This window comes from Mobula hypostoma, chromosome X1, assembly GCF_963921235.1.
Source record: "Mobula hypostoma chromosome X1, sMobHyp1.1, whole genome shotgun sequence".
In the NCBI taxonomy this organism is placed as follows: Eukaryota; Metazoa; Chordata; class Chondrichthyes; order Myliobatiformes; family Myliobatidae; genus Mobula; species Mobula hypostoma.
Genome location: NC_086128.1, coordinates 24,209,836 through 24,231,446, shown reverse-complemented (window position 1 = coordinate 24,231,446; position 21,611 = coordinate 24,209,836). Strand labels below are relative to the sequence as shown.

At 43.9% G+C, this 21,611-nt stretch overlaps 1 protein-coding gene across 4 annotated transcripts in view; it reads left to right on the top strand.

Annotated features, from left to right (window-relative positions):
* The first annotated feature begins 409 nt into the window (after positions 1 to 409).
* LOC134340113 (rho guanine nucleotide exchange factor 25-like) overlaps positions 410 to 21,611 on the top strand; it is a 331,727-nt gene continuing 310,525 nt past the window's right edge. The window contains exon 1 of one of the 4 annotated variants that reach the window (XM_063036977.1): positions 410 to 511. In XM_063036977.1, coding sequence (XP_062893047.1) covers positions 425 to 511 — 87 coding nt within the window. In that variant the 5' untranslated portion in view covers positions 410 to 424. Of the gene's footprint in view, positions 512 to 14,731; positions 15,165 to 17,688; positions 17,802 to 21,611 lie in introns of those variants that run through there. The other 3 variants (XM_063036978.1, XM_063036976.1, XM_063036980.1) reach the window with 3 other exon arrangements.

Sequence of the window (21,611 nt, the reverse complement as noted above, 5' to 3'; positions counted from 1 at the left end):
ACGAGGTGGTGCATTCGGGAAGAGCTCAGTGGCGGGAGCTGCACTGAGTGTTTGCTGCTCTACAAAAGACACGGTACTGAGCCAGGACAGTCAACTGCAATGATTTCACCTCTATGCAGACTCACTGCTCATTAAAATCCAAACAATGGCTGGTATCCTTATCTCCACACCCGCTCAGACTATACAAATACTGTACATCCTGTTTTTTAAAGGAAAAGCAGCAACGCAGGCAAAAGAAAACTTCATCCCTTCATTTAAGTAACTTTCTTCATTCTTATATCATTTTGTTACGGATTCATTTAGCTATGAGGTCGGTTTCTGCGTGCCCAGTGGATGAAGTTCAGTGATTCTGCTGCGAGGGTGCTGGCAGTTGCATCCACTGGGGTTCCTCAGTTTCGTTTCCATCTGGAGTCACCGCCAGTGGATGCTGTTTGCTGCGTTGGAGGATGACGCGCTTTCAGCGGCATTTTGTGCACCGTGCGTTGCTGTAATTGTAGATCCTATCTCAGAGGTAACCAGATGGCTATGTGTTCTGTGGTATTACTTGCTTGTCTATGTGGTTATTGCATTTTACAAGAATTGTATCCCCAGGCTGTAATGGTGTAGATCTGAATCTCAAATCTTTCTCCGCCTTTCCCTTTCCCATTGTTTTGTCATACCCACTGGGTGCTGATTGTCTATCTTTTAGTGGTTCTAGGAGCCATGCACACTCAAAGATGAGGGGCATTGACTGTCTTCATATTGATGGGTATGATGCGACTCTGGAGTTTTCATAAAACATGATGAAGCTTCTACAAATTTCTACAGATACATCATGGACAGCACTTTGACTGGTTGCATCACTGCCTGGTATGAAGATGCCAAAACACAGCATCAGAAAAAGCTGCAGAGGATTTTAGACCTAGCCGGCTTCATCACAGGCACTAGCCTCTTCACCATCAGGGACATCTTCAAAAGGTGATGTCTCAAGAAGTTAGCATCCATCATGAAGGGCTCTCACCATCCAGGACGTGGCCTCTTCTCATTACTACTGTCGAGGAGTGGGTACAGGAGCCAGAAAACACACACTCAATGTATGAGGAACAGTTTCTTCCCTGCCATCAGATTTCAGAACAGGTCACAAACCCATGAACACAAACCCTCACTATTTTGCTCCCTTTTTGTGTTATTTATTTACTTTTATACAATATTAATGTCATTTATGGTGATGTTTTTATGTCTTGCACTGTACTGCTGCACAAAACAACAAATTTCACAACATATTTCAGGGATAATAAACCCTATTCTGAAGTTTTTGCTTCCATGGTTCGCCTTGACATAAGCTGTACTGAGGACTTCCTTCAGTGTTCACATAAACCTCAGTACTTTGGTGGCCTGCATAGGTGACAAACTTTCTGAGCGGTCAATCTGTCGAACGACAGATCTGTCCATCCTCACCAAACAGCATTCAGACTTCAGAATGGTGGCCTCTGTGGGTGTGGAAAGGGCTATTGGAGTGCGAGCAGCACTGAGGGGAACAATAATTGTAGCCAATCACTAACAAACGGTACCTCTCTGTACCGACCCTGACATTAGCCCATGGCCCATTGAGTAAGTTGTCGGTGAGACTTGGTGGTTGTCGACACCCAGGCATTTGTTGATTTTGTTTTCAACCAAATGAATTGTTCTTGGGGAACATGCCTGCTCCATAATTGTCCTTGATAGCCTTTGTGAGCATTATCAATAACACATTCCTTAATTGGTGCTGGATGACAATGTAATCAACTTTGTTGTTTAGGATCTGAGTTAGCTGTGATTGTGAATTCATCTGCTGATTCCATTACTGACTTTTTATTATATTAATGATACTCATAATTAATATCATCCAAACACCTTTAGACCTCTGTCTTCGATACATTCTGGATTATACTTAGACTCTGACACTGGCTCGATAAAGCCATTCCTACCATTGGTACAGGACTGATGCTTGTCAGTTGACATACAGTTAGATTAGGACTTTTCTAGTATAAGAATATGCAAGATGCAGCAGGGAAAGACTGTGTATTCTTAAAATTACTGGTTACGTAAAGATATATGTTCAATTTTGGTTGGTTTAAGTCAACGAGGTATAAGTCTTCATAGCAGCGCTTGGGTTAAATGATGGGTTACAAACATCTACAAGAAATCCCACACACTGAACTACACACACAACATATCTAATCTGACAACAATTACACTTCCATGTGCCCATCCTCGACACCAGAGTCAACTACAGCTGTTTAAGGCCATAAGACTGAAAGACATAGGAACAGAGTTAGGCCATCAAGCCTGCTTCGCCATTCAATTATGGCCGATTTATTTTCACTCTCAACCCCACTCTCCTGCCCTCTCCCATAACATTTGACACCCTTACTAATCAGGAACCTACCAACACCTGCTTTAAATATAGCCAATGACACAAAACTGCTCAGAATACTTCAAATGTGGTAGAACCAATGCCTTATAAAGCCTCAGCATTACATTCTTGAGTTAACATTTAGGGAATCCTGCACTAGGACTCCCAAGTCACTTTGCACCTCCAATTTCTGAATTCACTCCCTGTTTAGAAAATAGTCTACACCTTAATTCCTTCTACTAAAGTGCACTTACACTTCCATCAGGAAAGAGCAGAAGTGGTGGTGTTCGCTTTATGATAAACTCATCGTGGTGCTTAGACGTAGTGATCTTGTTCTTCCAACATGGAATATTTAATGATTAAAGCCAACCGTTCTACTTACAGGGAGAGTTCCCCGCCACGATTCTGACTGTTGTTTACATACCGCCAAAGGCAGATGTCAAGCTAGCACTTGATGTATTGAGTCTCATGATTAACAAACAAGAAACAGCCTACCTTGACACCTTTCACATCCTTACTGGGGACTTCTATCAGACTAGCTTGAAGAAATCCCTGCCCAACCAATATTAGCACATCACCAGCAGCACCAAGGGAGTTAACACACTCGACCACTGCTACACTACCATCAAGAATGTCTACTGTTCCATGCCTCAACATCATTTCAGGAAACTTGACCATTTGGCTGTCCCCCTCCTACCTGCATATAAGCAGAGACTAAAGAGCAGGGCACCAGAGTTAAGAACAACAAATAGGTGGTTCTGGGAGGAGTGGCCACGTGACTGCTTTGAGTCAGTGGACTGGGCCATGTTCAAGAACTTGCCAGAGGATCTGAATGAATACATCAAGGTTGTCACAGACTTTACAAAGAAACTCATGGGTGAATGTGTCTCCACAAAATCATCCAAAGTCTTCCCCAACCAGAAGCCCTGAATAAGCCAAGAGATTCAAAATCTGCTAAAGGTTAGATCAGCGGTGTTCAGGACAGGCAATCCAAAAAAGTACAAGAGGTCCAAGTGTGATCTCCAGAAAGCCATATCACATTCATGGGGGTGAAACTATGGAAAGCATCTGGCCCAGATGGTGGACCTGCCAAGTACTGAAGACCTGTGGAGTGTTTACAGATATCTTCAAACTCTCACTTCGTCAGTCTGAGGTACCCATGCTCTTCAAGCATGCTTCAATTATACCGGTGCCCAAGATGACTGCAGGTACAGCAGGCAGTGAAAAAGGCGAATGGTATGCTGGCATTCATAGCAAGAGGATTTGAGTACAGGAGCAGGGAGGTACTACTGCAGTTGTACAAGGCCTTGGTGAGACTACACCTGGAGTATTGTGTACAGTTTTGGTCCCCTAATCTGAGGAAAGACACTCTTGCCATAGAGAGAGTACAAAGAAGGTTCACTAGATTGATTCCTGGGATGGCAGGACTTTCATACGATGAAAGACTGGATCGACTAGGCTCATACTCGTTGGAATTTAGAAGATTGAGGGGGGATCTTATTGAAACGTATAAAATCCTAAAGGGATTGGACAGGCTAGATGCAGGAAGATTGTTCCCGATGTTGGGGAAGTCCAGAACGAGGGGTCACAGTTTGAGGATAAAGGGGAAGCCTTTTAGGACCGAGATGAGGAAAAATTTCTTCACACAGAGAGTGGTGAATCTGTGGAATTCTCTGCCACAGGAAACAGTTGAGGCCAGTTCATTGGCTATGTTTAAGAGGGAGTTAGATATGGCCCTTGTGGCTAAAGGGATCGGGGGTATGGAGGGAAGGCTGGTACAGGGTTCTGAGTTGGATAATCAGCCATGATCATACTGAATGGCGGTGCAGGCTCGACGGGCCGAATAGCCTACTCCTGCACCTATTTTCTATGTTTCTATGTAACCTGCCTCCATGACTATCATCTATTAGCACTTCTATCCACCGTGAGAGTTTGGTCATAAGTATATCAACCCCTGACTGAGAGTGACCTGGATCCATTCCAATTTGCCTACAGTCACAACAGGCCAACAGTAGATGCCATTTCATTGGCTCTTCACTCAGCTCTGGAAGATTTGGCTAGTGCTCTTCATTAACTACAGCTCAGCACTCAACACTTTCATTGCCTCAAAGCCCAGTAAGCTCCAGTATCTTGGCCTCAATACCCCCCTATGCAACTGGATCCTCGATTTCCTCACTTGCAGACCCCAGTCAGTATGGATTGGCAGCAACACCTCCACAATCACCATCAGCACAGCTGCACCACAAGGCTGTGTGCTTAGCCCCCTGCTCTACTTGCTTTATACCTATGATCGTGTGGCCAAGTACAGCTCCAATGCCATATTTAAGTTTGCTGATTGTTGGCTGAATCAAAAGTGGTGACGAATTGGCGTACAGCAGGGAAATTGAAAACCTGGTTGAATGGTGCCACTACAACAACAACCTCTCATTCAGCATCAGCAAAACCAAAGAGCAGATTATCGAGGAAGAAGCCAGAGGTCCATGAGCCAATTCTCATTAGGGGATCAGAGGTGGAGAGGGTCAGTAAGTTTAAATTCTATGATATTATCATATCAAACAATTTATCCTGGACCCAGCACAAACGTGTCATCAAAAAGAAGGCCCGACAGTGCCTTTACTTTCTTAGATGTTTCTAGATATTTGGTATGTCACCAAAAACTTTGACAAACTTGTATAGATGCACAGTGGATAGTATCCTAACTGGTTGCATCATGGACTGGTATGGGAACACCAATGCCCAAGAATGGAAATGTCTACAGAAGGTGAGTGGATGCAGCCCTGTCCATCACAGGCAAAACCTTCCCATCGTTGAGCACGTTTACAAGGAGTCAAGTTTATTGTCATTTAACTATATACGTGTACGAGGGGTGATTGATAAGTTCATGGCCTAAGGTAGAAGGAGTCAATTTTAGAAAACCTAGCACATTTATTTTTCAACATAGTCCCCTCCTACATGTACACACTTAGTCCAGCGGTCGTGGAGCATACAGATCCCTTCTTTGTAGAAGTGGTCCGCAGCAGGGGTGATTGATAAGTTCGTGGCCTAAGGTAGAAGGAGACGAGTTATACAGCTCTCGTTATATGCATGTGCAGTTCAACTCTTTGAGTGAAAATGCAGAAAGTTTGGAAGTTTCTCCTCATCTCTTTCTACTTTAGGCCATGAACTTATTAATCACTCCTGCTGTGGACCACTTCTAGAGGTCCAAGACGCCGACTTCTACAAAGAAGGGATCCGTATGCTCCATGACCGCTGGACTAAGTGTGTAAATGCAGGAAAAATAAATGTAAACAACAGGAATTCTGCAGATGCTGGAAATTCAAGCAACATACATCAAAGTTGCTGGTGAACGCAGCAGGCCAAGCAGCATCTATAGGAAGAGGCGCAGTCGACGTTTCAGGCCGAGACCCTTCGTCAGGACTTAAATGTGCTAGGTTTTCTAAAATTGACTGCTTCTACCTTAGGCCATGAACTTATCAATCACCCCTCGTATATAATGTATATAGAAATGAGATGTTTCTTTGAACCAGCGTGTAAAGCACAGTAAGTAAGCAGCCACAAAAAAAGCAGCATCATTCATCAAGGACTTTCACCATCCAGGCCATGCTCTCTTCTCGCTACTACCATCAGGCAAGAGGTCCCACACCACCAGGTTATGGAACAGTTATTATCTTACAACCATCAGGCTCTTGAAGCAACGTGGATAACTTCACTCACCGCTACTCTGAACTGATTCCACAATCTACAAACTCACTTTCAAGGGCTCTTTAGAACTCTTGTTCTCAGTATATATTTTTTATTTATTTGTATAATTTGTTTTGCACATTGGTTATTTGCCAGTCTTTGTTTATGTATAGTTTTTCATAAATTCTATTGCATTTCCTGTAAATACCTGCAAGAAAATTAATCTCAAGGTAGCATATGGTAACATATATGTACTTTGATAAAAAAATTTACTTTGACCTTGAACTTCGATTTCCCTGTACTGCATTCCATCTGCTACTTCTTTATCCATTGTCCAAATCTGTCAAGTCCTTCTGCAGACTCCCAACTTCCTGAACACTACCTGCTCCTCCACTTATCATTCTATCATCTGCAAACTTGGCTACAAAGCCATCAATTCCATCATCTTAATCATTAACATACAATGTGAAAAGTCACAGATCCAATGCTGCCCCCCCCCACAGAACACCGGCAGCCAATCAAAAAAGGCCCCCTTTATTCCCATTCTTTGCCTTCTGCCAGGCAGCCAAACTTCTATCCATTTATCTTTCCCATAATTCCATGTCTGCAATATTATGTTATCTTGCTTAGCAGACTTAAATGCCTTTTCTTGGCTCCTTGCCAAGTAAACAACATCCACTAACTTTCCTTTGTCTATCCTGCCTGTTATTTCCTCAAAGATTTGTTAGGCAAAATTTTCTCTTAAGGAAATCATGCTGACTTTGGCCTATTTTATCCCGTGCCTCCAAGTACTCCAAATCCTCATTCTTAACAATGAACTCTAACACTTTACCAACTACTGAAATCAGGCTAACTGGTCTATAATTTCCAATCATTTTCCTCCTTCCTTCTTAAAGAGTGGACTGACATTTGCAATTTCCCAGTCCTCTGGAACCATTCCAGAATTTAGGGATTCTTGAAAGATCATTACTAGTGCCTCCACAATCTCTTCAGCAACCGCTTTCAGAACCCTCGGATGGAGACCATCTAGTCCAGGCGACTTATCTATCTTCAAACCTTTCTCCTTAGTAAAAGTAACTACACTCACTTCTGCCCTCTGGTTCCCTTGAATTTGTAGTACACAGTGAAGGCTGACAAAAAAAACTTATTCAATTCATATGCCATTTCTTTGTCCCCCATTATCTCTCCAGCCTCATTTTCCTGCAGTGCAATGTATACTTCAGTCTCTCTTTTACTCGTTATGTATCTGAATAAACTTTTGGTAACCTCTTCTATATTATTTGGCTAGCTCACCTTCATATTTCAGCTGCTCTCTCCTTTTTGTATTTTTAGTTGACTTTTGTTGGTTTTTAAAAGCTTCCCAGTCCTCTAGCTTCCCACTAATTACCCCTGGTTTCTGTGATTAATTCTGAAGACAGTCTGCTGAGTACAATGTAAACAATGGTTGGTTTCCTCATAGCCATGCCTGAGATACTCACAAATACACACCCTTAAAGAGAAAGTGTCTATGAGAGTGCGGTGTGTGCAACTTAATGATTACCAGTTTATATGTGGGATGTTATGCAGCTTTGATGAATCATGGGTGCCATTTGATATAATTTTTGATACATTATTATATTAACTGTTGCTGTTAGTTGAGAGTTGACTACCTACAATAAAGATGTTTTGTTGCACACTCTATATCCTAGTTACCTTTCTGATTCTTTTTTTTTTGGTGGGGGGGAGTGGTGCAATGTGAGCATTGTTGCTCATGCCAGCATTTATTGCTCATCCCTAATTGCCTTCAAGAAGGAGGGGGTAAGCTGTGTGGTTAAACCGCTGCAGTCCTTCTGGTGAAAATGCTCTCACAATATTATTGAAAGGGTTACCATATGAGGAACATCTGGAAGCTCTTGGGCTGTATTCCCTGAAGTTCAGGAGAATGAGGGGCGATCCCATAGAAACATTCTGAATGTTAAAAGGCCTGAACAGATTAGATCCTGACGAAGGGTCTCGGCCTGAAACGTCGACTGCACCTCTTCCTACAGATGCTGCTTGGCCTGCTGCGTTCACCAGCAACTTTAATGTATGTTGCTTGAATTTCCAGCATCTGCAGAATTCCTGTTGTTTTTGTAGATACGGCAAAGTTATTTCCCATGGTAGGGGAGTCTAGGACAAGAGGGCATGACTTCAGGATTGAAGGACGTCCATTTAAAACAGAGATGTGGAGAAATTACTTTAGTCAGAGGGTGGTAATTCTGTGGAATTTGTTGCCACGAGCGGCTGTGGAGGCCAAGTCATTGGGTGCATTTAATGCAGAGATAGATAGGTTCTTGACTGTCCAGGGCATCAAAGGGTATGGGGAGAAGGCAGGGGAGTGGGGATTACTGGAAGAATTGGATCAGCTCATGTTTGAATGGCGGAACAGACTCGATGGGTCAAATGACCTACTTCTGATCCTATATCTTATGGTCTCATGGCTCAGTGGTTCCATAACTTATACCCAGCAACAATGAATGAATGCCAATATCTTTCCAAGTTAGGATAGTGTGTGACTTGGAGGGGAACCTGCAGGTGATGGTGTTCCCTTGCACCTGTTGTCCTTTCTTTCTTGGTGGAAGGGGTTGAGGGTTTGGGAGGTGTTGTCAGAGTAGACTTGGTAACAGCATGCATTTTGTAGACAGAGATTCAAAGAAGTGAGCAGGAGCATTCACCACATTTTGTGCTCCACAGTTCCCGATGAGGCATTGGATTGTGCGTAATTAGGCACTTGGCAAGGGCCAATAAAAAGAAGTTAGGCTTACATGGAGCAGCCATTGTAGGAGTGATCATTGTGTGAATGGGCCAGTGTTAGAGTGGAGACCTGAGGCTTTGACACATCAGGGCTTCTGCAAGGAGAGGTGTAGATTTTTTTCATTTTTTTTTTCTTTTTCATTACAAAATTAGAGCAGTGGGGATGCGAAATATTCCTTTTGTGGGAAATGGGAAGGCAGAGAGACCTCCAGTGTCCTTGATGAGTACACTTGCAAGAAGAGCATCCAGCTGCAACTTCTAAAGACTCTGTTAAAGATTTGGAGCTGAAACTAGCTGGACTCCAGATATGAACTCTAGGTAGAGAGGTTGATAGACAGGACATACTGGGAGGTAGTTACACCCAAGGTGCAGGCCACAGGTAACTGGGTGACTGTCAGGAGGGGGAAAGGAGATAGGCAGAGAGTGCAGAGTACCCTTGTGGCTGTTCTCCCTAACAAGAGGTACATATACCACTTTGGATACTAGAGGGGGAGGGGACCTAGCAGTGGAAAGTCACAGCAGTCAGAGTCTGCCTCTGTGGCTCAGAAGAGAAGGGGGGGAGAAGAGATGAGATGTAGCGATAGGGGAATTTTTTGATTAAGGGAACAGAAAGGAGGTTCTGTGGATGAGAACAAGGTTCTCAGATGGTATGTTGCCTCCTAGGTGCTAAGATCAGGGACATCTCAGATTGAGTCCATAGCATTCTATGGGAGGTTAAGCAGACAAAAGTTGTGGTCCATATCTCAGTACCAATGACAGAGGTAGGAAGGGTGTTGAGGTTCTGCAGGGTGAGTTCAGGGAGATAGGTGCTACGTTAAAGGACAGGACTTCCAGGATTGTGATCTCACGAATGCTACCCACACCATGTGCTAGTAAGACCAGAAATAGGAAGATCATACAATTTAACAGGTGGCTAAGGAGATGGTGTGAGAGGAGGAGGACTTCAGATTTTTGGATCATTGGGCTCTTTTCCAGGGAAGGTGGGACCTGTACAGAAGGGAAGTTAGTACCTGAACTGGAGGGGGAAGGTTTGCTAGTGTTGCATGGGGATTGTGGGGGGGGCTTAAACTAGAGTTGTAAGGGGATGGGAACCAGAGCGTCAGAACAGATAGTGGAGTGGCTGTGGAGAAAGATGTTGTTAAGTCTACATACAAAGTCAGGAATCAAAAGGTTAAGCATTGTGGGACTAATGTTCTAAGCTGCGTATACTCTACTTCAATCCAAGGAGTTGTAGGAAAGGTGGATAAGCTTAGGGCGTGGATCAGCATGTAGAATTATGACATGGTAGCCATCAGTGTGACTTGGTTGCAGGAGGAGCAGGATTGGCAGCTCAGTGTTCTGGGTTCCATTGTATTTGATGTGGTAGGGTGGGAGGGATTTAAGGGGGAGGGATGGCATTGCCAGTCAGGGAAAATGTCACGGCAATGCTCAGTTCGGATAGAATGGAGAGCTCGTCTAGTGAGGCTTTATGGGTAGAACTAAGAAATAAGAAATGTATGACCACATTAATAGACCACCCAACAGGCCACAGGATTTAGAGGAGCAAATTTGTAGAGAGAATGCATGCTGTTACAAGAAACATAAAATTGTGATAGGAGGTGATTTAACTTTCCACATATTGACTGGGATTCTCATACTGTAAAAGGGCTGGATGGGAATGATTTTGTCAAATATGTTCAGGAAAGTTTCCATAATCAGTACAGAGAAGTCCTAACTGAGAGAATGGGATACTAGATCTCCTATTAGGGCAGGTGACAGAAATTTGTGTAGGGAAACACTTTGGATCCAGTGATCATAATGTAATTAGTTTCAAGGTAATTATGGAAAAAGATAGGTCTGGTCCTTGGGTCAAGATTCTAAATTGGAGAAGGGCCAATTTTGATGGTATTAGAAAGGATCTGGCAAGTGTGGACTGGGGCAAGTTGTCTACTGGCAAAAATGTACTTGGTAAGTGGGAGGCCTACATAAGCAAAATTTTGGGAGTACAGCATTTGTATATTCCTGTTAGAATAAAAGGCAAGGGTAACAGGTTTAGGGAACCTTGTTTTTTTTGAGAGATATTGAAGCCCTAGTTAAGAAAAATGAGGTGCATAGCAGATATAGACTGACAGGAACAAATGAGGTACTTGAGGAGTATAAGGAATGCAAGAGAACACTTAAGAAGGAAATCAGGAGGGCTAAAAGGTGGCATGAGGTTGCTCTAGCAGACAAGGTGAAGGAAAATTATAAGGGCTTCTACAGATATGTTAAGAGCAAAAGGATAGCAAGGGACATAATTGGTCCTCTGGGAGATCAGAGTGGTAATCTATGTGTGGAGCTGAAAGAGATGGAGGAGATCTTAAAAGGATTTGTTGCATCTGTATTTACTCAGGAGATGGACATAGAGTCTATAGATGTGAGGCAAAGCAGCAGCAAGGTCATGGACCCTGTACAGATCACAGAGGAGGAGTGTTTGCTGTCTTGAGGCAAATTAGGGTGGATAAACCCCCAATGGCCCGACATGATGTTCCCTTGGACCCTGTGGGAGGCTAGTGCAGAAATTGCAGGGGCTCAAGCAGAGATATTTAAAACATCCTTAGTCCCAGGTAAGGTGCTGGAGTATTGGAGGATAGCTAATGATGCTCACTTGTTTAAGACAGGCTCTAAGAATAAGCTGGGAAATTATCGGCTGGAGAGTCTGACATTGATCGTGGGAAAGTTATTGGAAAGTATTCTAAGGGTCTGGATATATAAGTATTTGGATGGACGGGGCTGATTAGGGTTAGTCAGCATGGCTTTGTGTGTGGTAAGTCATGTCTAACCAATCTTATAGAATTCTTGGAAGAAGTTACCAGGAAAGTTGATGAAGGCAAGGCAATGGATATTGCCTACATGGAATTTTCAGCAAGGCCTTTGATAATGCTTGTAGGGGAGTTTGGTCAAGAAGGTTCAGTGACTTGGCATTCAAGATGACATAGTAAACTGGATTAGTTACTGGCTTCATGGGAGAAGCCTGAGAGTGGTAGTAGATGGTTGCCTCTCTGACTGCATGGATGTGGGTTCTACTCCACATTTAAGAGAAAATTGGATAGGTACATGGATGGGATGGGTATGGAGGGTTATAGTCCGGGTGCAGGCCTATGGGACTAGGCAGATTAATAGTTCAACACAGAGTAGATGGGCTGAAGGGTCTGTTTCTGTGCTGTAGTGTTCTATGACTCTGACTATGACACTATGGCTGCAAAACAAGACCCATTTCTTCCTCCCACCCACACACATCGATAGTCGTCTAACTCCAGGACAGGTTTGTTTGGTCTCTAGCCTCCAACTGAACAGTGGATTCACAGATATTGGGCCTCCTATGTCCCCAGTGAACTCACAGGGATTCAAATACTCACTGTTCCAGCCATCCAGCCTCAACTTCTGGACTTCCGATCAACCCCTGAGCTTCAATCCTCAGCATCGACCCAGTACTCACTGATAACGATGAATGAGGACCCAAGATACAGGCCTTGAGCTCCAGACTCGCTGATGATGAAACACTGAACATTAGGCCTCGAACTCAGTGATAGTAAGGTCAATGAATGTCAAAGATAAGTGATTACATTCTCTCTTGATGGAAACCAGAACTGCACACGAGACTCCAAATTTGGCCTCACCAATGTCTTATACAACGTCTACATAATATTCCAACTACTGTACTCAGTCTTCTGATTTATGAAGGTCAATGTGCTAAAAGCTCTCTTTACAACCCTATCGACCTACGATACCACTTTCAAGGAATTATGGACCTGTACTCCCAGATCCCTCTGGTCTTCCACTTCCCTCAGTGCCCATCCATTCACTATGTAAGTCCTATCCTGATCTTTTCCTCCCAAACTACAACACCTCACACTTGTCTGCATTAAATTCCCATCTGCCATTTTTCAGCTCACTTTCCCAGCTGTTCCAGATCATGCTTTTAATCTCTGATAGCTTTGATCTTTGCAAGGTTTGATAGTCTTCCTCGCTGTCCACTACACCCCCAGTCTTGATGTCATTCTCAAATTTGCTGATCCAGTTTACCACATTATCATCCAGATCGTTGATATAGATGACAAACAACAATGGACCCAGCACCGAACCCTGTGGCACTCACCTAGTCACAGGCCTCCAGTCAGAGAGACAACCACCTACTACCATGCTCTGGGTTCTCCCACAAAGCCAATGTCTAGTCCAATTTACTACCTCATCCTGAATGCCCAGTGACTGAACCTTTTTGACCAAACTCCCATGTGGGACTTTGTCAAAGGCCTTGCTAAAGTTCATGTAGACAACATTTTCTGTCTTTCTTTTATCAAGTTCCTTGAAAAACTCTGTGAGATTAGTTAGGCATGATGTACCATGTACAAAGCCATACTGACCATCTCTAATCAAGCCCTGTCTATCCAAAAACTTATAATCCAGTCCTTTTGGACACCTTCCACTTCCAAGAACTTTGACTACTGAGGTCAAGCTTACCAGCCTATAATTTCCCAGTTTATTCTTAAAGCTTTTCTTGAAAAACTATAAATTACACTAAGAAATATGTATAAATGCAATTAAATAGTACAAAAAGAGAGCAACAAAAGAAAAAAAAATAGTAAGTTAGTGTTCATGGGTTCATTGTCCTGATGGCAGAGGGGAAGAAGCTGTTCCTAAAACAATGAGTATGTGCCTTCAGACTCCTGTACCTCCTCCTGATGGTAGCAATGAGGAAAGGGTATGTCATGGGTAATAGGAGTTCTTAATGGTAGATGCTGCCTTTTTGAGGCATTGCCTTTTGAATGTGTTCTGGATGCTGGGGAGGATGGTGCCTACGATGGAGCTGGCTGAGTTTACAACTTTCTGCAGCTATTTCCGATCATGTCCCCACCCATACCAGACAGTAACGCAACCAGTTATACTCGCTGTGGTACATCTGTAGAAATTTGTGAGAGTCTTTGGTGAAACACCAAGTCATATTTAAAACACATTTATTATTACTAATTCATTAATCAATGACCATCTCTGCTCAAAATTACCATGGCTTACACGCTCTGAAAAGGGTTCTCCACCCCTGGGTAGACAGTTAGAATCTGGCATAGATAGGGGAGACAAAGAAATAGAGTGCATACATTTCAGGTAAGGGGGGGGGAGTTTTAAGGAGATGTGTGGGGTAAGTTTTTTTTTACACAGTGGGTGGTAGTTGCCTGGAATGTACTGCCAGGGATGGCATGGAGGCAGATACAACAGAGGCAGTTAAGAAGCTTTTCAACAGGCAGGGACTGGAGGGATTTGGATCAGGTGCAGGCATAAAGGGGTTAAGTCCAGCACAGACACTGAGGACAGAAGGGGCTGTTCTTGTCCCTCTTTTTATGTTAAAAGCAACATCTATATATGTGTATATGTATCTTTAGGAAACTGAGTATCATGTGATGTTACTTTTGATGTATTGTTGTATCAGCCACTGCTGTTCATGGAATAGTAAATATATTGAATAAAGAGTGACACACACAAAATACTGGAGGAACTCTGCAGGTCGGGCAGCATCGATAGAGGAATAAAGAGTCGATGTTTCCTGCCGAGACCCTTCATCCGGATTTGAATAAAGGATTTGTTAGGTGGAACTCTGCCTTCGTTTCTTGGGAATCCTGCCTGTCTCCTTAAACATTACCAGTTGCAAAACATGTAGTTTGCTTTAAGGTGGCTAAAACGCAGAAATCAGAGTTTTTAAAAAGGAATTGATCCCGAAACTTACATTGCCATTAGCTTTTTTCATCTCACTCAAGCGAGAGCTACTTGCCTAGCTCCTTTACTTTCTGGTCTATAAGAGATCGCGGTTTGTAGACTGAAATTTACGGTACATTACTCAAACCATATGGCCCTTCTCAAAGCCCAACGCACACATGGAAAGAGGCTGCAGAGTTGGGAGCCTTGAACCAGCCTGTGATTCGCCTTTTATCTGCTCTCAAGATTTTAAAAAAAGATCTCTAGGATCAGAACACCCTCCCTCCCAAATGACCAAGTAAATATCGGCCAGCATGCACCACCCGCCGACGTGCATCGCAACAGTTTGACGGACTGAGAGACACCGCACCTCGAACTTGCGATCGCAAGAGAATATTAAGTCTTGGGACCCAGAAGACATTTAAAGAGACATCTCTTCTCACAAAACTAAAAAGAGCAATAAGTCGACCGAAAGTCCGGGCTGCTTGTAAAGAGCAGCTATCTAGAGGTACCGAGAGACGGTCTGCACTCTGCAATGAAAGCCCCTCAGCGGAGCCCTGGCCGGGCAGAGCAGATGCTTGGAGCCATGGCAGATATCTTGACTTCTTTTGCCCTGCCCAGCCAACAGTGGGTAGGTGCACCGTTTTCCTTGTAGCCTTCTTTTAAGGGGTGAGGGGGTAATTCAGCGGCAGACGGTCCAGACATATCCATATCCGGGGGGCGGGGGTGGAGGTCAAGTCATCGGAACGGAAAGTTCAGGTCTGTTCAAACAATATTTAGAGACGGGTGGAGGAAGTAATTGGCAGTGGGAAGTCAGGTGTTTGAAAGCTCCTGGAATTTGGCTGGCTACTGTTCGCAAGTCGAGGTATTGAGGGGTGTGTCCGGCTATTCCGATGAGAGCGTTCAGGCGGTGACTGAAGGGGACTCTAACTCCAGTGGGGTGGGAAGGGGCAGGAGGAAGAGCAGACGGTTGAAGTTGAGGTATAATGTGCAATCTGATCGCCCCATCATAGAATCGGAGTTAGGTTTATTATCACTGACTTGTAGGACCTGAAATGTGTGGTTGTGCGACGGCAATACAGTGCAAAGAGATAAAATTACCATAAATTACAAAACAATTAAGTGGTACAAAATATAATGCAGTTATGAACCGTTCAGAAATCTGGTGGTGGAGGGGAAAAAACGTTGAGTGTGGGTGTTCAGGCTCTTGTACCTCCTCCCCGATGGTAGTAACAAGAAGATGGCATGTCCCGGTTGATTAGGGTCTTGAATGATGGATGCCGCCTTCCTGAAGCACCGCCTCTTGAAAATGAAGGGTGGTGAATCTGTGGAATTGACTGCCACAGACGACTGAGGAGGCCAAGTTGCTCGGAATATTCACAATGAGGGCTGATAGGTTCTTGATTAGTAAGGGTGTCAAAGGTTATGGGGAAAAGGCAGGAGAATGGGGTTGAGAGGGGAAATATCAGCCCTGATGGAACGGCAGGGCAGACTCGATGGGCTGAATGGCCTAATTCTGCTCTCATATCCTCGATGGTGGGGAAGGTTGCGCCCGTGATGTGGGTGCTTTGGAAAGGTTTACCAGGGCACTGCCTAGATTAGAGGGTATGAACTATAAGTAGATGTTGGACAAACCTGGGTTCTTTTCTCTGGAGTGTCGGAGACTGAGGGAAGACCAGAGAGAAGTTTATAAAATACTGAGCGGTATAGACAGGGTAGATGGTCAGAAGTTTTTCCCAGGGTAGAAATACCAGATATGAGAGGGGATGTGCAGGGCAATTTTTTTTACCACAGAGTGGTGGGTGCCTAGAACTTGCTGCCAGGGGCGGTGCTGGAAGCAGATATAATAGGTGTTTAAGGTGCTTTCAGATAGACTCATGAATATGGAGGGATGGGATCATGAGCAGGCAGAAGAGAATTAGTTCAATTAGGCAAAGTATTCCTTCAAGCAGTGAAAGATGGCAGAGGATGTGAGGTTTATAAATTGGTTTATTATTGTCATGAGTACTGAGGTACAGTGAACAAATTTCTTTTGCATGCCATCCATTCAGATTATTTAATTACATCGGTACATTGGGGTAGTATGAAGGAAAACAAAACCAGACTGTAGAATCCACTATTACGGTTACAGAAGGAGCAGTACAGGCAGATATTAAGGTGCAAGCCATAACAAGGTCGATTATGAGGTCCATCTTATCACTGGTCTTGTAACAGGTAGAAGCTGTCCTTTAGCCTGGTGGTACGTGCGTTCAGGCTTTTGAGTCTAGGGAGAGGGGCAAAGAGAGAATGCCCAAGGTGGGTGGGATCTTTGATTATTCTGGCTGCTTTGCGGAGGCAGCAAAAAGTGTGGACAAAGTCCATGGAGGGGAGGTTGGTTTCTGTGATGTGCTGAGCTGTGTCCGCAACTCTCTGCCATCTCTACCGGTCACAGGCAGAGCAGTTACCATACCAAGCCACGATGTATCCAGAAAGGATGCTTTCATGGGTGCATCTATAAAAGTTAGTGAGGGTCAAAGGAGTAATGCCTAATTCCTTTAGCCTCTTGAGGAAATAAAGACACTGATGTGCTTTCTTGGAACAGGACAGGCTATTGGTTATGCTCACTCCGAGGAACTTGGAGTTCTCAACCCTCTCAAACTCAGTACCATTGAGGTAGAAGGTAATCAAGAAAGAAATCAAAATAGTTTAATGTCATTTCTAGTACACAATTGTGAGAATAGAATAATAATTTTTTTAAAACACAATAAATATAAATACATAAAATAGCTTGCATGTCCATAAAGTGACGCTGGGCACAGGAGTGTCTGTACATAAGGTGACTGACAGGAAATGATAAAGTACTGGTGGAGGGGTGGTAAGTTAGCGGGTGGAGGGTTAGTTGAGTAGCCTTACTCTTGGGGAAAGTAACTCTTTTTGAGTCTGCTGGTCGTGGTGTGAATGCTGCATAGTCTCCTCCCTGATGGGAGTGGGACAAACAACATGAGCAGGGTGGGTGGGATCCTTCACGAGGTTACTGGCCCTTTTCCAGCACTTTTCTGTGTATATATATATATATATATACACTTGACGGTGAGTAAGCTAGTGCCGGTGATGCATTGGTCAGTTTTGACTAGCTGGTGTGGCGCCTTCCTCTCTGCCCAGTGCATTTTCGGCACCATGCAGTGATGCAGCTCGTTAGTGTGCTCTCTACTGTGCCTCTGCAAAACGACGCGAATTCAGATGTGCATAGCCAACCTCTCTTCAACCTCTTCAGAAAGTAGAAGTGGCGGTGAGTTTTCCTGATTGTGTATAGTGTGTTCTGCGTCCGTGAGAGATTGTGCGTGATATGCACTCCCAGAAGACTGAAATTGCTTACAGTTTCCACTGCATGCCGCCGATGTTGAGGGGTGTGGGTGGCGTGGGTTTTCCTGAAGTTGATAACTATCTCCTTTGTCTTGTTCAAATTGAGGCAGAGGTTATTTGCCTGGCACCATGCTTTGAGCTCTTCCACATCTTCTCTGTATGCTGCCTCATCATTGTTGGTGGTGAGCCCCACCACTGTCCATTTCCCTCCCCAGATACTACCTGACCTGCTGAGTTCCTCCAGCAGTTTGTGTTTTGCTTTATTCTATTATTAACAGCTCTAATCCTACTCATCCTCCATCTGAACAAAGTGCAATCTGTTTTGTCATTTTCAGTTGCACCCCATCTGCTCAACAGCTTTTTTTTTAAGGGAAGCATTCAAGATTTCCATGAGTCTGTGTGTGAGGAGCAGCTTCTCGTCTCCTTGAATTTTAGACAGCAGATGCTGGACCCTGGAGAGATAGGAATCGAACCCCGATCTTACAGCCGGCTTGCTGTAAAACGTTGCGCTGAGCACTACACTACAGACACACTGATTAGCATCAGGAGCAGGCAACCCAGCGCTGCCCCACCATACAGTAAGTTCACGGCTGACCCAACTGCAACCTTAACGCAATTCCTATCTATCTCAATAACCTTTCTTAATACAGACAGAAATACTCAGCGCTTGCTGCATTTATTTTGGATTTACGGCATCTGAAAGATTTATTTTCTGATCTTCACGTAATCTTTCACTTCCTTGTGTACCAAGAATTGATCTATTTTGGTCTTAAAAATATTCTGTGCTCTACTAAAGAATATAAAAATACTCTAAGCTTCCACCGTCCTTTGAGTAAGAGAGTTGCAAAGACTCACCATCTTTTGAGGGAAATAATTTTGTCTCATCTCTGCCTTGATGGGCAAGCCCTAAAGCCATTATTTTTAAAACAGTGACCGCTAATTCTAGATTCTCCCACTCTGTCATGAACCCCCCCCCCCCCGCCAAAGGATTGTAAACGCTTGAAATAAAACTGGTATTCTAGTGAGCAAGGAAGAACGTCGGCACTGTCATTTTGAACTCTCTGCAGACCGGCTCACAAAGTTGAGGAAGTTATTGCTGATAGATTTACTGAGGAAGGTCTCACCACTTGACCAATCAGGACATCAGCGTGAGAGACTGTAGTCGCTGTCCCCCTGAAGCTCACAACTTCTAGCCTCCATGCAATGTGTAAAAAAACTGTATTTTCCTCACAAATTGTGTCTCAGCTTAAGATCCTTTCCCTCCCTTCACTTCTCTCTGGCTCTAAGCCATCAAAGAGAAGATAGAGAGAAGAGAGGCACGCAAGAAGATAGATAATGGGGAAGACAAGTGAGGGAATGGGATTGATCCAAGAGAGAGCAGAGACTCAAAGAGCCAAATGGCCACCACCATCTTATGAAAATATGATAAGGCAGAGTTTTTTACAAACTCATGTTACTTCTGATAACTTCACCTTTGTCTGCTCCTTTACCTGGTGTTCTGCTGTGCACTACTTGCCTGGCCTCTGGAGTTCTTCTCCAGAATAGCCTTAGCCCCGCAAATCCGCCACTCTGCCTGCAAGTGAATTTAACGTTGGTCGGCCAGCCACTCGTTTGCTTTGAGTGCCGTTCTTTTCTTTAATCCCTTTTAAAAGGTGGCGCTTGTTGAGGAGCACTCCCTAAGCGCAAGCTATCACAGAACACAGAACGATACCGCACAGGTACAGGCTCTACAGCTCACGATATCTGTGCCAAATTAAACTCAATCCCTTCTGCTTGTACATGATCCATCTCCCTCCATCCCTGCATATTCATGAGTTGAACAGCCTTTTAAACACCCGCATCATATCTGTTTCCACCATGTGTAATGTATCTACCTAATCCTCCAGCAGCACGTTCCATACACCCACCACTCTCTGTGCTTAAAAGAAAACAAAAACTTCCCACTGTTATCCCCTCCTATACTCTCTTCGATTCACCTTAAAATTATGCCCCCTCGTATTAGCCGTTTCTGTCCTGGGAAAAAATATCTGGTTATCCACACAATCTATTCCTCTTATTATCTTGTACATCTTTATCAAGTCAACTTTCACCCTCCTTCGCTCCAAAGAGAAAAGTTCTAGCTTACTCAATTTTTCTTCATAAACCATGCTCTCTAATCCAGGCAACATCTTGGTAAATCTCTGCACCCACTCTAAAGCTTTTGCATCCCTCCTACAATGAGACGACCAGAACTGAACACAATATTCCAAGTGTGATCTCCCTAGAGTTTTAAAGAGCTGAAACATTAGGGATAGTATCAATTCCAAAGAAGTAGCATACAAATTAGCCAGAGAAAGTGGCTCACCTGAGGACTGGGAGAAATTCAGAGTTCAGCAGAGGAGGACAAAGGGCTTAATTAGGAAGGGGAAAAAAGATTATGAGAGAAAACTGGTAGAGAACATAAAAACGGACTGTAAAAGCTTTTATAGATATGTAAAAAGGAAAAGACTGATAAAGACAAATGTAGGTCCCCTGCAAACAGAAACAGGTGAATTGATTATGGGGAGCAAGGACATGGCAGACTAATTGAATAATTACTTTGGTTCTGTCTTCACTAAGGAGGACATAAATAATCTTCCAGAAATAGTAAGGGACAGAGGGTCCAGTGAGATGGAGGAACTGAGCGAAATACATGTTAGTAGGGAAGTGGTGTTAGGTAAATTGAAGGGATTGAAGGCAGATAAATCCCCAGGGCCAGATGGTCTGCATCCCAGAGTGCTTAAGGAAGTGGCCCAAGAAATAGTGGATGCATTAGTGATAATTTTTCAAAACTCGTTAGATTCTGGACTAGTTCCTGAGGATTGGAGGGTGGCTAATGTAACCCCACTTTTTAAAAAAGGAGGGAGAGAGAAACCGGGGAATTATAGGCCGGTTAGCCTAACGTCGGTGGTGGGGAAACTGCTGGAGTCAGTTATCAAGGATGTGATAACAGCACATTTGGAAAGCGGTGAAATGATCGGACAAAGTCAGCATGGATTTGTGAAAGGAAAATCATGTCTGACGAATCTCATAGAATTTTTTGAGGATGTAACTAGTAGAGTGGATAGGGGAGAACCAGTGGATGTGGTATATTTGGATTTTCAAAAGGCTTTTGACAAGGTCCCACACAGGAGATTAGTGTGCAAACTTAAAGCACATGGTATTGGGGGTAAGGTATTGGTGTGGGTGGAGAATTGGTTAGCAGACAGGAAGCAAAGAGTGGGAATAAACGGGACCTTTTCAGAATGGCAGGCGGTGACTAGTGGGGTACCGCAAGGCTCAGTGCTGGGACCCCAGTTGTTTACAATATATATTAATGACTTGGATGAGGGAATTAAATGCAGCATCTCCAAGTTTGCGGATGACGCGAAGCTGGGTGGCAGTGTTAGCAGTGAGGAGGATGCTAAGAGGATGCAGGGTGACTTGGATAGGTTGGGTGAGTGGGCAAACTCATGGCAGATGCAATTTAATGTGGATAAATGTGAAGTTATCCACTTTGGTGGCAAAAATAGGAAAACAGATTATTATCTGAATGGTGGCCGATTAGGAAAAGGGGAGGTGCAACGAGACCTGGGTGTCATTATACACCAGTCATTGAAAGTGGGCATGCAGGTACAGCAGGCGGTGAAAAAGGCGAACGGTATGCTGGCATTTATAGCGAGAGGATTCGAGTACAGGAGCAGGGAGGTACTACTGCAGTTGTACAAGGCCTTGGTGA